Source organism: Eptatretus burgeri, chromosome 14, assembly GCF_056783735.1.
Source record: "Eptatretus burgeri isolate ZD-2024b chromosome 14, Ebu_testis_v1, whole genome shotgun sequence".
In the NCBI taxonomy this organism is placed as follows: Eukaryota; Metazoa; Chordata; class Myxini; order Myxiniformes; family Myxinidae; genus Eptatretus; species Eptatretus burgeri.
Window position 1 is genome coordinate 42,180,901 of NC_140974.1, and position 16,131 is coordinate 42,197,031.

General features: G+C 42.1%; 1 protein-coding gene across 1 annotated transcript in view; it reads left to right on the forward strand.

Annotated features, from left to right (window-relative positions):
• LOC147013040 (protein Niban 2-like) overlaps nucleotides 1-16,131 on the forward strand; it is a 218,053-nt gene that overhangs the window by 171,731 nt on the left and 30,191 nt on the right. The window contains 4 exon segments of the mRNA XM_085854496.1: nucleotides 5,062-5,224; nucleotides 8,580-8,767; nucleotides 12,006-12,167; nucleotides 12,698-12,814. Of these exon segments, the coding sequence (XP_085710622.1) occupies nucleotides 5,062-5,224; nucleotides 8,580-8,767; nucleotides 12,006-12,167; nucleotides 12,698-12,814 (630 nt within the window).

Here is a 16,131-nt window from a genome sequence, read left to right on the forward strand (position 1 = left end):
GTCTCCACCACGACCTCGGTCGCGCCGCCGCAGATATATATATACATATATATATGTGTATATATATATATATATGTATATATACATATATATATATATATATATATATATATATATATATATATATATATATATATATATATATTGTTACGGTTGTGGAAATTCACAGATCACCATTCAGGTTCCCCGAAGATCAGTTATGTCGATAAGTGTGTGTCCAGATTAGATTTCCCCACCGATGTATAAAGGGAATTATTCGTGTGCCGGGCTGTGCATTTTTGAGTTAGCCGTTATTCTGTTCTATCTTTTATTTCAAACAAACAGCATCTCTTCAACGACACCACTACAACCATGCCACCTCCACCACCACAACAGCATCTCAGCAACCATGCCATCCCCACCACAGTGCCAACCACGACATCTCAACCACCACGCCATCTCCACAAACACTGCCATAGGAGCCACATTCTCCAGAAGGAGGACCCTCCTCTACAAACAAAGAGAACAACTCAACAACTACCGCCCTGTTATTCTAGAACGGGTAAACAGAAGTGACGGTTGGAGCGGGTCCCTCAGAACGGCGTAAGAAATAGAATGTCAGTTATCACACCAAAAGAGCCAAGCCGAACTCTCCTGGAATTTTCCCCCGCGTGCCGAGATGGGAGGGGCGAACGCCCCGGGGCGATAAAGGGTCGCGTTGAAACATCGAGAAGGCAGTTGGTTGGTGAGTTGGTGAGAGAGTCTCTCTCCTTGGTCTCCTTGGCGAGTTGGAGATGCCGTTGGAGGCGTCATTGGAGTCAAGAGTTGAGTTGGGAGCTGGTGGAGTCCAGTCGAGTGCGGGCATAGACATCGAGGGTCGCCCAGCGAATCACCAAGAGGGTGGCAGGTAGCCTGCTCGGTCTCTCGGAGCCCCTGCGGTCATCCCGGCTCCGAGCAATCATAAAGGCTTACGAGCCCGGGTGCTTTTCTTTCTTTCTTTCTTGGGGTTTTTGCATGAAAGTCTGTGGCGCCTTGTCTACTAAGTAGTGAACTGACTAAGTGCTGTAGATAATAAATAGTCATCGGCTGTAGGTCTTTTTGCTCGTGTCTTGTCCCCTACCCCCATTCATTGCCTTGCTTGCATATGGGCATTGGAAATAAATGTCCCCTTTGTTTGAATATTCACCTGCTCTTTGCGTCCCTTCCTCCATTGAACTGCCGTAATTGCGTTCAGAATATTAGCTGGGTTTTAATACCGATAAGATAATCGGGTCCGACGGGACTTGGCGAAATAAAACCGCTCGGCAATCACAAACAGAACTAGAACGGGCACTCATAGAGCGCATACCTTCGCCGCCACTACTTTTTTTGTTCTTGGTATGAGTGTGGGGAACTAGTTTCATATGAATGGTCTTATGACACAAACCACATATCTGTAATCTCATGACCCCCCCCCGACTTTCGGGGGCTACGGACTAAACAACAATCAACTCACGTCGTTTTGGCGAGTCTTCACTCGCAAGCTCGGTGAATACAACGTTTCAACAAGAGAAGGTAATCTCGTTTGATGCTGGTTTCATGCAAATCGAATAAGAATTGACTGAGTTATGCCGAAAACCGCATATTTTTCAAGGGCGTGACCCCCCCCCCCGACATTTTACCCCAACCGTGACATGTGTTATGACGTCATTGTGTCACAAGATTGGGCATTAAATTCTGAACATTTTGGTGCTGGGTTCATGTAAAGCGGACAAGAATTGACCGCGTTATGACAAAAACCGCATATTTTTCAAGGTCGTGACCCCCCTGAACTTTGACCCCTAACCGGTAACAAGAGTATGGGCGTCATTGTGTCATATTGCATATCACAAGATGAGGCGTTGAATTCTGAACATTTTGGCGTTAGTTGCATGCAAATTGAATAAAAATTGACCGTGTTATCGTAAAAAGACGATTTTGACCTTTTCGTGACCTTGACCTTGACCTTTGACCCGAACGATCCCAAAATCTTATGGAATGCTTCCTGGCTAATAACACTGAACAACAAATTTCAAAAAAATTTTTTTACTGGAGATGTGTAAAGTGATTAAGACTAATTTGGGTACGCTGATTTCAAAAATCATAACCGTTTTGCTGTATCATGTCAGGATTTTCAGGAACAGAAATATTCCCATTGCCTAGAAGTCAGGATTTCAATGAAATTTACATATGTCTTTAACATGTCTATTTCGTACAATTGTTGTTAACTTGTGTTATATTTATTTCTTTCAGATAAAGATGAGTAGGCGTTCCTGTACCAATCATCCTGACAACTTCTGTTATGTCTGTGGTCGGTATACCAAAAAAGATCAACAGCGAAGTATATCAACAGCAGTGAAAATGAAGGCCGCCTAATTTCACTACTTCGGGTGTAAGGTGGGAGACCAAGAACAGAGCTGGGCACCACACATCTGCTGCACAAGTTGTCACACAACCTTGACTCAGTGGTTGGTGGGCAAGCGCGCGAGCATGCCATTTGCGGTGCCCATGATATGGCGTGAGCCGCAGAATCATCATGATGATTGTTATTTCTGCTGCACAAGCATCGCCGGCTTCAACAAGAAGAATAAAGGTCACATCAAGTACGCTGACTGCATCTCTGCTCGTAAACCTGTGCCTCATGATGACGAGAACCCCGTTCCAACACCTCCAGCTGATCAGAACATAGCTGTAAGCAGTGGTGAAGAGGATGGTGATGATGAACCTTTTGAGCCCGACACTCAAGAATCACACCTTCTGAACCAGGGAGACTTAAATGATCTTGTAAGAGATCTCTCGCTGTCAAAGGCGAAGGCAGAGCTGATTGGATCAAGGCTACAGCAGTGGAATCTACTTGAACCTAACACAAAGATATCCTTGTTCAGAGCACGTCACAGAGACATGGCTGAGTTCTTTGAGATGGAAGACACGATGACATTCTGCAGTGACATCAACGGTCTGTTGAAAGAACTTGGGTGTGATCATGATCCTGCAGACTGGCGCCTCTTCATCGACTCGGGGAAGAACAGCTTGAAGGCTGTTTTGCTCCACAATGGCAACGAGAAACCATCAGTCCCACTGGCTCACGCGTTCGGCATGACAGAGACCTATGAGACTATGCGGCAGCTGCTTGATTCCATCAAGTACAATGACTTCAACTGGCACATCTGCGGAGACTTGAAAGTGGTGGCGCTGTTGTTAGGGCTGCAGTCAGGCTACACGAAATACATGTGCTTCCTTTGTCTCTGGGATAGCAGAGACGACAAGAATCACTGGACGAAGAATGATTGGGAAGAGCGAAAAGAGCATGTACCTGGTCGACACAACGTGAAGCATGTCGCCCTTGTCGACCCAGCCAAGGTTTTCCTTCCACCACTCCACATAAAGCTCGGCTTGATGAAAAGTTTTGTACAGGCAATGGATCTGAATGGGCGTGGGTTTTTATACCTCAAGGAAAAGTTTGGCAACACCTTGTCGGAGGCCAAGATCAAGGCTGGTGTCTTTGTTGGACCACAAATCCGACAGATTATGAAGGACGAAACTTTTCCGACAACTCTAAATCCCAAAGAGCTGGTAGCGTGGAGAAGCTTCAAAGCTGTGACGGACAACTTCTTGGGGAACGAGCGTGCGGACAACTATGAAGAAATAGTGCAGCAGCTGCTGGAGTCCTTCAGGAAACTTGGCTCCAGGATGTCCCTGAAAATCCATTTCCTACACCAGCACCTGAACTTCTTCCCTGACAACTTGGGAGCAGTCTCGGACGAGCACGGCGAGCGATTCCACCAAGAGATTTCACTCATGGAGACGCGTTACCAAGGGCGGCACAACCCGAACATGATGGGCGATTTCTGCTGGTTCCTGCATCGTGAAACTGACACAGAGCAGCACAAACGCAAAGCCAAATGCCTAAAGCATTTTTAATTACATTCTAGTGGAGTTTTTCTGTAATTTCTATAATTTTGAAGCATTCATGATGAAATAAATGAATAAATGAATTTTTGTAAATTTCATTGAAATCCTGACTTCTAGGCAATGGGAATATTTCTGTTACTGAAAATCCTGACGTGATACAGCAAAATGGTTATGATTTTTGAAATCAGCGTACCCAAATTAGTCTAAATCACTTTATACATCTCCAGTAAAAAAATTTTGTTGTTCAGTGTAACCAATCATCCCACCAAATTTCATGCAATTCGGTTTAATACTTTTTGAGTTATACGAATCACAAGATTACAAATAAATAAATAAATACACGCCGACCAAAACATAACCTTTCGCAGAATGCGAAGGTAACGAGCTGCTTAAAGCGGCTCGTTTTCGTGCATGCTCCGTTGAGGTGTAGATCCCCGGAATTTCTGTCTGCGCGAATAATTAGGTACATCGACAATTCGGCGATCAACCCTGTAGCGCGTGGACAGAAGAGTTGGCTGATCTATGGTGTGGTTAACAACACCCGTAACTGGGTTTCAGCGTTGATCCAAAAAGCTGCGACTGGATTGCTCGTCCGGTGGGCGCGTGCGGCCGCAAATTAGCTAAAGGCAGTCGCCCGCACGCTGGGCGGGTGAGGATCCACAACAATATAATTGTATATGTAATTTTTTTCTTTTAAATTTTTGTTAAAGAAGAATGTGCTTCCAACCAAAAGTAAAAAACTACTTTGACTCAACTAATTTGAGCAACAAAGCGAGACCAGACCCGGTCTTGGGCAACGTTTCGTCAGCTTCACAGCTGGCTTCATCAGGCACAATCTCGTTTTTTACTTTTGGTTGGAAGCGCCTTCTTCTTTAAAAATGTCTAATCCCAACCACCCCAATCTTGTACAATATTGTATATATATATATATATATATATATATATATATATATATATATATATATATATATATATATATATATATATATATATATATATATATATATATATATATATATATATATATATATATGAAAAATGCATGTGTGTGGTTATGTAAAAGTGAATGGTATCAATTTTTTGTGCAATTATTGCAACAAATATTAAGTGAAAACGGTTCTGCTTCAGTGCCAGTTGAATTTTGTTTTGCAGGTGTTGTCTGCGGTTTATACTTTACTTCAGCAACAAGCAGACGATGCATACAAAAATCTGTCCAAAGAAGTACAAGAGACGAAAAGTGAAATAGAAGCAGCTGCTCGCTCCGACCTTGACCAAATTGTGGCATCACGAGACCATCTCTTTGTCAAGATACGTGGTGAGGCAGGGGAGGGGGCAAAAGAGGGATGGATGTGTTGTAAGGAAAACTGAGAAGTAAGTGCAGTCCAGTCAATCTATGCTTTAAAGTATGCCAACCTCAAACAAGTTGCTGAAGAAATTATTCTAATATGTGACTATCAAAATGATGGATGAATGCTAAATGACACCTTTTGTGCATGTGCTGTGTATGTTTACACAATGATTCAGGTTGGCTTGTAAGCCACATTTAACCTGCTGTTCCTAGTGCGAAATCCATGATTCAAATCATCTTTTAAGCATAATTTTCAGCATTTAGATAAAAGAGTGGCAATTTCAATATGGTTAACCATAATTGTTGTGTTCCTGAATGCAAATCGGGCTCACAGGATATAGGAAAATACAAGAAAATATCCGTGGATGAGAAGAGTCAGGTTCGTGCCATTTCCTGTTAATACGATTAGCTAGCGGCGGCCATCATTATAATACACATACATAAACACACACGAATGGACACTTCTCCTTTTGCCATTAGATGCAAAAATCGAGTGTAACCTACCTTGTGGCCCCTGCGCCAAACAAAAAGTATATTTGTTACAATACTCGCAGCTTATACAACTCTCACTCCTGCGCACAATGTCCCCCACTCCCCCTCCCAAACATGATTAATAGGAAATATCATTTTAAACTTACCCTGTGCATCGACAAGCCCCAGATATGACTTTCCCATCAGTGTTAAGAAGCACAAAGGTTTGATTAGAACGCACATCTTTGAACCTTCAGTCGTTCATGGGCGTACATCATCGGGAGTTGTTGCAATACAGACAGCAGTATGTCAACTCTTTGGATGAATTGATCATGAAGTTCTCCAACTGTTTTGTTGCACAGAAGCAGACCCCTTTCCCGTAGGTATGTTTACAAGTACCTTAAGCTTCTTTAAAAAAAAAATCATCATTTCATTCTATAATCCTTATCTGGGAGGCATGAAAGATGTCCAGGCCTCCCTGATTTACTTTGTTATGAGGGGTTTCTATGCATGCGTTACTTCATTTCAAGTCGAATATTGTTCCAAACTGGGAAAGGGGTGGTGGAAAAATATCAAGTCTCGATCTCTAAGTGGTGGAACATAATTAAAATTAGGCTTGATTTATCTTATAAATGAACTATTGTATTTTCATCCCCAATTTTCAATATTTTAAAATGAACAGCAATAAGAAATGCTAAAAAATGATCAATTTGAATTTTCAACAAACTTTGTTAAATGTATAGATTACTATCATCACTTCAATGAATGAAAATCATAAAGCTCACGACCTAGTTTAGCAATTTCTGAAACGCTTAATTATTGAGACGTGTATCGGAGCACTCGGCTTCCCTAATTTTTGGATGATTGTGCTGGTTGACCAATACTTGTTGCACAATATTGTTTGTTACATCAACATAAATGTCACTTTACATTTTATGATTGAGGTGTTAACAACTAGCAAAGAACCCATCCGTGTTCCCTCACTTTAATGATGTCTGCAGCTCATTCTTTGACTTGTAATACCGGCTTTTGCTATATGGATGCTATACGATACACATTTACAGGAAGAGAATTTGCTTCCTCCCTCCACCCTGACCATATGCTTTTCTGGGTGTGCAGATTATTTTATGGCAAGTCGATCTTCACGATGATCGTGATACTCAGCATGTCTCTAAATATACAATGCTAATATAAAAACATGTTTGGCGCAGAATTTTCCACTTCTGGGATTTTGTTTTTTTGTTTTTTTAACCACTGAAAACCTTCCTGTGCACACCCCAAGTCCAACCACCACTTTTCAACCCATTCCGTCCAGCAGTTCAGGAGTGCATAGAAGTAAAACAAACACAGTGTGATAATTCCCTCACTTCTATGACATCTATGATTTTCATCTATACTTTCGCCTCCTCGACGAAGCGTCAACGGTCCACGAAACTCAACGATATTGTACTTGGTATACATGACTGGATCGCTATACTTTCTAGCTCGCAATCACGAGCGAATGAGAAAAAATTAGGGTTGGGGTTAAAAGGTGAAGCCGAGGTCACCGAATATTTGCTATGAAGTCCGAGATACATCGCCGGACACAATTGGTCCATTGCCATCACATGCCTACCACAGAACAGCCCAGTGACGGCAGGTTTTTTTTTTTTTTTACTATAATGGGGCTAAGTGTTTATCTCCTCCAAGACGAAGCGTCAATGGTCCACGAAACTCAGCTATATTGTACTTGATATGCATGACGGGATCCCTTTACTTTTTAGTTCACGAGCGAAAGTGTTCATATTCACTCAATCATCACCTGTAACTGCACTACATTTTCAAAAACATGCTGTGACAACATATTCGGTGTCTCCGTGTGACTATCTTCAATTACAACCCCATAAAAGCCACTCAGGAATCAACGCCTCATTCAGAAAAAATGGCCCGTGAAAAGGAACGAAATCACGACTGCAGATCTCCGAACTGCGAAGGACAACAAAATCACATGACCAACACCACCTCTGCCACCCGTCCATGGGATGGGTAATCTACTAGTGCAAATAATTGAAATACCGACTCCCACGAGATGTCACTATACCACACACATTTGCGTAGAAAGAATGGGGGTCCACCCTCAACCCTGAAACCCACCTCATCTCCCCCCAATCCCCAGCTTCATTTATTTTATCCCCACCTAAAACTTCGCCAGGTACAACCACTCTAGCATACTTAAATGGGGAAAAAATTGTTTTGCTTCTGTATCGTTTTGGCAAGGTAAAGTAATAGTCATCATCCATTCGTGTTAAAAGGTTCATGTCTTAAATAATTGCTCTGTCAAAATTATTAGCAGCGGTTGAATAATTCCTCATATTGCCTCAGTGATGTTGGACATGTTTTTTGATTAAGGGGCAATATGAAGTTATTTTGCTTTGACCTTACAGTGGCTCATAAGTGCAAGAATACCTCAAATGTAATGTATGTACCATAATGTATGTAATGTTTGAATTTTTCTTATTTTCATTTTTAGATATAATATGTCTTGCTACATAGACTTTTCTCGATTTTGATGCAGTGTATCATTGACCTAATACTCTTTTGCATTTACACAAAAAATTTCATTATTGTACACCGCTCCTTCCCAATTCCATATCAAGGTGACCTCTTGTGCTGAAATATGAGGCATTTGTATGTTTAAAATATCAGTTTTACTATTTTTCCCCCTTTTTTAGAGAATTAATGGAGAAGTATATTATTCAGGTTGGCAAATTTAATTTTGGCCTGAATATTGGGTTTAATTTAGAGCCAATATCAATGCTCATGCTTTGTCTTGACCAATCACCCCTCCCTCTCTTTTTCAATGTTGTGGTAGCCTCCATGGGCCAGCGTGTGGATACTTGCTGTCAGGAGAATGTACAACCATTGCTTGGTGGTGCACTTGATGCTCTAATGGTTGCCGTCAGTGATGGCTTTGCGGAGCAGCAGCAGCTTTTTCAAACTGAGGCACAAACTCTGGCACATAACCTTCAGAGAGATGGGGGCGTGGAGCATCTCTATAAGGTGACATGCATCGTCACAATTTGCATTTGGCATCAACCAACCTGATCCTAATAACACTGCTGTGTATGTACCAAAAACCTTAAAGAGGAACCCAACCACTAAGACCACTTCGATGCTAATCTATCCCTTGATACCCTATAAATTAAATGTCTTTTTTTCCCCCGATATCCGATTATAAAGTAGATAATTTTGCAATTAAAAGTCCAAATCTTCTTCTTCTTCAGATTATCCGTGACGTCGCATCAGGAAGAAAGGGGACGATCCCGTAACATACGACACCTGGTCAGCCTGCGATGGGATAAAGCATTTATCGCCCATTTTGTCCATGGTGTCTGAGTGTGCCTGGACGATATCGGCTGTCGGACGATAACGGATATTTCTGCTCGAGTAACATAACTGATTTATGAATTAATACAAAATCCCTCCCTTCTTCCTTAAACGAAAAACAAACCCGACCAATCTGTAGTGAACATGTTACCAGCATTTTCATCTTCACTACCACTGCCACCTTCTTCCTCTGAATCACTCGCATATGGCTCTAAACAATTCGGCTCCACAATTCCTTCAAAAGTGTTTCCATTCCTAATTTTGTCTCCAATAGTTTCTTCAAAATTGCACAGATCAGTTTCAACATACTGAGAAGTGAGAACGATCAGAGTTGCTCATACCGGTGGAATCGGTATCTGAATCCGAGATGTAAATGCACTTTATTTATATAAGCACGTAAGCCTCCATTCAGATCAAGATGGCTTCAAGGTGTGACATCACCGGCGAAATCGAAAATCGACACACTCCGGTTAAAATATATATATATTTTTCTTTGACGCTTTGTGATTGGCTAAAATAATTTCAATTTTTTTCCCCCTTCAAATTAAACTATGATTAATGATTTTCAATGGTTTTCAGAAGAAAAAAAAATTGCATTTGGGTTCCCCTTTCATGAAGGTCACAATCCTTTTTTTTATCTCTCCATTTATTTACTGAATTTTATTTATCAATAAATGCCGAAAGGGTTGAAACCTCTGTAAACAATGAATCCCAGTTGATCTCGGCAGTTGGAAAAACAATCACTTACTTCGACGTTACTGAAGTTCGTACTTTAGGTGTACTGTACAACTAATTTAGCCATTACTGTTCAATAAGAGATAAATGTTGGAGAACAGCATTATGGGGAAAATAACTGTGCATGCGTGCTCAAGCATATTTCATTGCCTTAAAATCGGTTTGTTTGTATTTCAAGACAAAGTTGAGGCTTGTGGAAGAGCTGGAACACACAACAGGCTAGAACATAACAGACTAAGAAAAACATCTGAATCCGAATTGGTGATGATGCCTCTCTGTACTCGACTAGAAATGTGTCCTCAAATTTTTCACACAACCAACATCAGCCAAATCCCTCTTTTGCTGTCAAAACAGATGATGAGGTGGAACCTCGGCAGGGCAAGCGAGTCAGAGTCCACAGCTGAAGTTGAGAAAACAATCCCCAAATCCCTCTGATGCCAAAGGTGTGTGACTGCATTGGGGCCTTCTCAACGCCACAGCAAAAATACTAGAAGGGCACTCGGTAGAGCTCCGCCACATAATTCCTGATCCACGAGAACATATCAGGCCCAATACATTTTTGAAATATCATGCTGTATATTGTTTTTGGCCCTATCTCTCAATGGTGAAGAATCACTTTCGGAATTAAATAATTCTCACATCCAGATCCGGATTCAGATCTTCACCAAAATCAAATCAATTTGTCGTGGTCACACACCCAGCCGGTTCATCAAGTTTCATCCAAATCCGTCCACAACTTTTTGAGATATCATGCTATATATGAGTTTAGCCCTATCTCTCAATGGTGAAGAATCACTTAAAAATTCTCGGATCCGGGTCCGGATTCAGATCTTCACCAAAAATCTAATCAGTTCGTCCTTGTCCCCTGCCCACCAAATTTAGTCCAGATCCGTCCACAACTTTTTGAGATATCTTGCACACAGACAGACAGAAAGGGGTGAAAACATAACCTCCTTCACCTTTGGTGGCAGTGGTAATAAGATTCTGCACAGATACAGGGAGACGTATATTTGTTGTTGCAACTGAGTGTAAGAATTTCCTCTGGTAATACCAACAGCTTGGATACCCCGGACTAGCAGTAGCTTTGCTCGGGTCCCTGGATACCACAAGACGCTGGAGATTGATGGAGTGTGTGGAATCCCTCATTCACTTTCCCAAGCTGCCGAGCCTGGGGCCTTCTGATGAAACTATGTGTGACTAATGCTGGAGAAACTTTTTGTGCAGGTCAAGTTGGACGCTGTTGCTCCAAAGCTTGTCGCAAACTCAAAAGGTCCACTCGACATCAATCACAAGCAGGACATCAGGTGGCAACTTTGGTCACTGACTAGCTGCTTGGTATCTTCTGATCTCTGACAGCTTCTCCCCAGAGGAACTTAGGGCTGGCATGTCTATAACAGAGGGAAGGCTGCTTGGAAAGATGGAATCTCTCCAGACTTCCTCTACCACCTCGGATGGCTCAAATATTGCTCCTGAGCCTCTAATTAAATGTGATGGAGAATGGCCAAATTCCCAGAGCTCTTCCACACGTCTCAATAATGTATACAAACGTGATGAGGTCTGTTATATGTGCAATAATGTATACAAACGTGATGAGGTCTGTTATATGTGATCAACAATGTCAGAACCCTGAATCTATGTATCTTTGTTTGCATTATGTGTGGTTTGCAATGTAAAAATGTAGTTTAATTAGCCACATGCCAAACATAGTCTTAAGTGAGTTCTCTTTAAGGATATATATATATATATATATATATATATATATATATATATATATATATATATATATATATATATATATATATATATATATATATATATCATATTGTAGAAAGCCACTTCCCAAGTTAGTTCTGTTATGTGACTTTTTAAAATGGATAATGGTGCTGTTAAGCCTGGCTTTGGATCCTCGGGTCTTGAGTTTGAGCCCCATCGGCTGCTGAATTGACACCAGGTGGAATTGACTCAGCCTGTCATCCTTCTGAGATCGGCCAAATGAGCACCAGTGTACTGGTAATAAGGGCACTTGCATCAGCAGCACAGCCGCGTCCCTAACCAATGGTGCAACCAACAGACTCAAGGCTGCACACGAGAATGTTTGTGTGTGGTGCAGTTGCATCTCAGCTCTTGCTCTTCTTTAAATACTGCCTGTTTTTCACTCTGTTTCTCCCACACTCAGTCCATGCATGACCTGCAAGTCCTGCCATGGAACACACTCAAGATGCTGCCATGTTACGAGAAAGCAGAGCGACTCCCTGATCAGTTATCCCATCTCAAGACTTCACTAGGCTTTTGTTCTCCTTGCTCTCTGGTGCATCGCACTCAAGGCCTCATGCAGGAGGTGCTGCTTCCTTATTACAAATCTCATTTTATCTTTGCAGTGATGACAAAGCCTAAACTTTATCTTAAAGTGCAAATGTGGGATTTTCTGATTTTAATGCCAAGATCAAATTTTTATTTTCAAGCACAAAGTGGTGGTGGCATTAACATTGTTTTTTATTCAAAATGCAAGTAATGTTATCTTTCCCAACCAGCCATGCTTTCAGCTACTCACTTAACTGCATATAATATAGCCTAACTGCCATTTTATCATAAATTTTATTTTGGCTGATTTTCAGATGGAAAAACCACCATTTTGCAACTCCTTTTATTTCCGATTTTTCATTTTTGGCATTTTTTCCCCCCATTTTGAGTTACCTGGAAACAATTGAAAGCAATTTTGAATGTTGTTTTTTTCTCACAAACTTTCCAGGAAGGCTTGTAAAAATGGATTGTTTTCGGACCATTGCTTTCTCCAAATGCCTAAATGAATGGATATATTTGTGGAACTCTTCCTGGTTGCAAATTTGAAAGACATCTGTCTGTCCACAGCTCATGGATGATGCCACATATACTTTTGAGCAGTACTTGCATCAAAGTTTAACGCGGGAAGGAGTGACGGATACACCAGCACAGGCCATCCAGAAAGCCCAGGAAAGGGTTCTCAAGGTTTGTGTAGTGGTGATTGTTTTATGGACAAATTTTGTGGAAATGAAAAAAAAACATCACAAGAGGACAGTTACCCCATCCCCTTCCCTTACCCCCATCACTTCCCCTTGCTCCTGTGAAAGTGTTCTGTGGATTGTTTACTCTTTCTTATTAACAAATTTATGTACAAATCAAAGCCCTGATGTTAACTAAGCCTGGGAATTCTTCCACAGCAACCTGCTTTCTCTCTCATGAACAGATTCATCCCATCTTGTCTTCAGTTATTGTACTCTTCTTCTCGCCCATGGTACACTGAATCCTGGGGTGAGGCAGTTACTCTGAAACAACTTCCCTTCTCTTCCTGGAAGGCAAATCTGACTGAAGGCAATCTCAGTGCTTTCCAAAAAGTCTGCAACAAATGTGTGTCCACTTTCTAGATAGCCAGAAAATATCTGTCCAACCACAAGAATGAACTTTCAAACTTGTCTCCCACCTCAAAAATTGGTGGCATCTTTTTAAGTCTGTTTCTGGAGTATGCTCCACTTCCATGCCTTCCCTCTTTTCAAATGGCATTACAGCTGCTTCTACTCATGAAAAGGCTGAATGCCTCAATTCTGTGTCTTGTGTCAGAATCAAAATCAAAAATTTGCTTCAAATCTTGTGTCCCCAACCCCCCTCACTTTCTGGTATCCTGGACTCTGTCTTTTGCACCTGAGAGGGTAGAGAAGGTTCTTTCAACCCTCAACTCTGGCTCTACTACTATACCAGATGAGATCAGCTCATGTATCCTTAAAACTTACTCTGCTGGTCTTGCACATCCTCTTTCTGCCTTTTTCACCCTGTCATTTGTTCTAGCTCATCTTCCATCTGCTTGGAAATCTGCCAATATCACTGCACTACATAAAATAGATGCAAAACTGATCCCCTAAGCTACAGACCTATCAGCTTACTTACAATTATCAGCAAGGTCAGGGTGCAGTGATACATTGATCATTGATATTAAATCCTTCCTTTCCCCAACAACCTCATTTCAGGTCACCAATGTGGATTCAGACCTGGTCACTCCACCTTGAATGTGCTACGTCTACTCGCCCAAAAATATACTGAGGCCCCTGACATCCTCGACTCTCATAGCCAACGTGTGGCACTCAACAGAATCCTTTTATCTCCTTTCTTTGTCAAGGCTGGAGTGCCCCAAGACAGTGTTTTGTGCCCAGTCCTATTCCTGGTCTTCATCAATGATCTCTGAATCTCTGGAAAATCCTTTTTATTTATTTGCTTATGAATCCATCTTCTGCCATGGCATCCCTCATCCTGCAGCTTCTTCCCTCTCTTCAGATCTTAAAAAATCACAAGCTGATCAAACACTTAGAATGGTGTATTCACATTCCTGGGTCTCACTCTCAGCCACGATCTTTCTTGGGCAAACCAAGCCGGCGAACAGGGCATCCTCCATTGTGCAACGTCCTTCCTTGGCACACCTGAACTCCTATACACCAGCAAGGCCTCATCCTCAGCTTGATCGAGTGCTGCTCTCCCTTCTGGGCTGGTTCCCCTGCCTCGCATCTTGCTCAGCTTGACACTCTGGAAACCAAGACCTTCAAGATCATTGGAATCTCCTGCACCGAAGCTGAATCTATGGGCTTATTACTTCGCCATCGCAGACAGCTTGCTGGTCTCTCTGTCATCTACCACCTCCTTTCTGGTCTTGCACCCTCCATTCTTTTTGTGGTTTGTTTCATCCAGGTTTCTACAGGGCTCACATCATCCACCATCAACCCTCTTCAGGTGAAACTACCGAAATCCAGGATCACTGCTCACCTCTACTCATTTGTTCCTCTTTTCTGCACCTGTGGAATCAACTTCCACATCCTCTTCAATGTCATTCTTTCCGCTAGGTCTAGGTCTTCAAGACAGTTGTTCACCACCATCTCAGATCGTCCCCAATCCAAAACTATGATCTTTTCTACCCTCATTAACCCAACAAAAATCCATCCGAATTTTACATTAATTCCTCCTTGGAGTTTCCTTCTCAGTGTGCTCGCTCCGAGGAGTTTCAGTGTGCTAGCTCTTCCATAGGCCTTGACTATGAATACAAAAAAAAAATCACTCAACAAGTAGCAATACAGTAATCCCCCGTTTCTCGCGGGGGTTACGTTCCAAACCCTCCCGCGGTAAGTGAAAATCCGCGATGAATGGACGCCTCCACAAAACACGTTTTAAACACATTTTAATCTCAATTAAACACATAAAGAAAACATTTGAAGCATAAAAATGCTTACTGTAAACTCAGTAACGTTGCAAAAGCATTGTGATGGGCAGTTGCTGGCGTTGTTTCTTCATGGTGGTGAGGAGAGTTTTCGCCATTGTTGCTAAGCGTTCAAGTGAGAGGCCTTCGTCGTCGTGCTCCTGCGATGGATCAGATTGTTCCTCCTCCTCCTCGCATGCAGACTTCATAAGCTCAGCCAAATCCTCGTCCGTTAATGGGTCAGAGTTGGTTTCGATGAGGTCATTCACTTCGTCGTGCGTCATGTCGTTGAATCCTCCTCCTAGAATTTACGCCAGCTTGACCGCCTTATCGATTACCGAATGGTGAATTTCGTCTGGAGAAAAGGCCTTGTATTCGTGGACGCATTCTGGCCACAGCTTCTTCCAACAAGCGTTTAAGGTTTCTTTTTTCATTTCTTGTCAAGCCTTCTGAATTATTTGGAGACATGTTGCTATCGTGAAATCACGCCAATACGCCCTCAGAGAAAAATTGTCGTCGAATCCATGGCCTCCACGAGGTGCTGCAGGGCGTTGCGAATGTAAAGCGCTGATGTTGGCTTCGTCCTTCTTGATGTAGCGTATGGTCGATTCATTCAAACCGTAATGGCGCCCAACCGCGGCAAACGTTTTTCCTTTGGGCGGCATCGTAGGGCTTGGAGAAAAAAACGTAGAAAATATCTGTGTCGTTCACAAGCGAAACACTCAAGACAGCGAGAGTGCACCTCATGGGCAGCAGCCAATCAGCACCAAGGAGAAATGAATAGCGCGCTCTCTGTCTTTGTCTCGTGCGTTGTGTCGACTAACATACAATTTTTTTTTTGTTTGTTTTATTATGAAGATACTTTCGAGCGCCACGCGTTATAATTTATTGCTTAAATAATTTATATTTTATATATTATTACCGCGATGTACCGGGGGAATCCGCAGAAAAAAAATTAGTTACGTTCCAAGGGAAAACCCGCGATGAACCGGGGGCGCGATAGGTGAACCGCGATGAAGCGGGGGTTGACTGTATATTCAAAGTATACCACCCCCTTGCCAAATAAATAAATAACAATCCTTCAGTGCGC